The sequence below is a fragment of the Borostomias antarcticus genome (assembly GCF_949987555.1).
Source record: "Borostomias antarcticus genome assembly, chromosome: 25".
Classification (NCBI taxonomy): Eukaryota; Metazoa; Chordata; class Actinopteri; order Stomiiformes; family Stomiidae; genus Borostomias; species Borostomias antarcticus.
Window position 1 is genome coordinate 4780677 of NC_140258.1, and position 2500 is coordinate 4783176.

A 2500-nucleotide genomic window follows, 5' to 3' on the forward strand; every position below is an offset into this window, starting at 1 on the left:
AAGCTTTTCCTCTGTTACCACAGCCCCTCCTCTCCACACACACACACTCACTCACTCACACACACACACTCACTCACACACACACACACACACACACACACACACACACACACACACACACACACACACACACACACACACACACACCTCTTTTCCTAGCCTAGCAACAGGAAAGTGATTGCTGCCTGAATCCTAACGACCTTCTCAGAGGAGAAGGGTTTCCAGGGAAGTTTCAACTGAGGGAGTATCCATCCCAAACACACACACACACACACATACACACACACACACACACACACACACACACACAGTCACACACACACACCCACACACACACACAGTCACACACACACAGTCACACACACACACACACACACACACACACACAGTCACTCACATAGACACACACGTGCGCTGCAACAACTGAGGGAGTATCCATCCCAAACACACACACACACACACACACACTACACACACACACACAGTCACTCACATACACACACACAGTCACTCACATACACACACACGCGCGCTGCAACACACCATCCACCCCTTACATCTAGCACACAAAAGACAGTATGGATCAAACAAGAAAAAAATTACACAAAGCAATTGTGAAACAGACCTGAAAAATACAGGAATAATCTGACCTTGGCGAGTTTTCCCATCCTCACTGACTCAGACAGAAAGCATATGCCTCTTCTTAGAAAAAAAGTTCTTTGTAGAAAAAGCCTAATGTCTATCCACACAGGTCTCAGGTTACAGTAGGTCATTCCCAGTGAAGTAGCCTTTAGGCTCTGGTCATCTCAATCCTCCAAGGCTCCTGTACGAAGCCTGATCTGAACTCTAGTGGAGTGCAACAGAGTGACAAACAGACAGAGAGACAGACAGAGAACTATATTTTGCGGTGTTGTAATCTCGTGAAAAATCATAAAAAAGCATGCTTCCTTCCTGGGCTGTGTGTGCGTGCGTGCGTGTAATTCTCTGAAGCCCTGCGTTCACTCTCAATTCATTCATAGAACGCACCTTTTCTGTCTCTGCCCCGAACTCAAACTTCCCAGAGTTCCGCGCACGCAGCCAGACTAAACACAGCGGCGCACGCGTACAAAAACACCACGTGTAAATATTAGCACTACCAATAATAGGCTGCTACCTTCCAGAGAAGCTAAAACGAGACACCGTGGCCAAGAGCTTCAAAACCTGCTGGAAAATCACTCAAGACAAACATGGCAGCGACGACGAGAGTATCCAGCCTATTTTTTTTACAAACAAATAAAAGCTCTTACTACGACTGCAGTGAAGTGAGCGAGAGCCAGGTCCGACCCAGACCAGCGCCCGGATTAAAGCCACCCCGGCTCTTCTCCCCGCCACTCGTTAAAGAAAGCGGCAGGTGCACAAATATGTCTGTTAGGGAGAGGGCTGTGAGGGCGAGGGGTGTTAGGGAGAGGGGTGTTAGGGAAAGGGAGAATGGGACCCTCCACCGGCACGGGGAGAAAAGAGAGGGGTGTCCGTTACCATGGAAACGGTCCTCTTTGTCACCGCTTTGGCCACGTCTGTGCAGCCCACCTGGAAAACACAAGCGCTTGGTGATGTTGTGGGTAGCACACACACACACACGCACACACACACACACACACGCAGGCACACAGACTGCAAAAAACATAAGACAGAAACACAAAAGAACAAAAACACAACCCAGCAGCAATAGGACCCTGACAGGCTACTGTACAGTGAGCATCTGCAGCCAGACAATAGACACCGGGGCAAAGGCTCAGGCCAAGCGGGCTTTACCTTCTGTGTCCTCACAGGCAGCCCTTCCACTTTGGGCAGCATGTCCCTACAAGGTGCTGGCGGTGGCCATCTTGCCTTGCTTTCCTTCGGCTTTAAAAGAATGGCTGGCTACAGTAGCAGCGGTAGAGAGCTGGGCGAGCTCTGACTCTCATGAGCAGACTGGCTGACTGAGCCCACGTACTGTAGCGAGCTGCTGCCTCTGCCGCAGACGAAACACACACATGCGCGGCGCGTGCACACACACACACACACGGGATGCCTTTCGCAGACGCAGACAAGGCCTCGTCAGCCAATGGCGTGAGGACCTTAGCGGCTTGTAAATGATCCTCCATGCCTAGACCCTCCTAAACAAAGGATCCCCTATGTGGGCTTTTCACTCCAGCCCTACGCACAGGGGGACGCACGCAAGCAGCGGACTGGAGCCCGAACACACACCGGACTGGAGCCGGGCGGATCAGAGACTGACAACATCCAATAACCTGACTTCTCTGACAGAGAGACGGCTGTGCTGTTAATGAACTGCTTGACTAGATGCAAAAAGTAAATAGACTTGCTTTATTATTATTAAACTGTCTGAAAGTCAATCGCTCTCCCTTATTCATCAATTAACATGAATACAAATGTATTGTACCAATGCAGATATGCTATGTAGAATCCCATAAATATCTAAATGTTTTCCCGGATACACGAAGACCTGGTTTTGAAGGTC

General features: G+C 49.7%; 1 protein-coding gene across 1 annotated transcript in view; it reads right to left on the reverse strand.

Annotated features, from left to right (window-relative positions):
• tet1 (tet methylcytosine dioxygenase 1) overlaps positions 1-745 on the reverse strand; it is an 18088-nt gene extending 17343 nt beyond the window's left edge. The window contains exon 1 of the mRNA XM_084458827.1: positions 651-745. Coding sequence (XP_084314953.1) covers positions 651-668 — 18 coding nt within the window. The 5' untranslated portion in view covers positions 669-745. The remainder of the gene's footprint in view (positions 1-650) is intronic.
• Between the last annotated feature and the right edge of the window lie 1755 nt (positions 746-2500).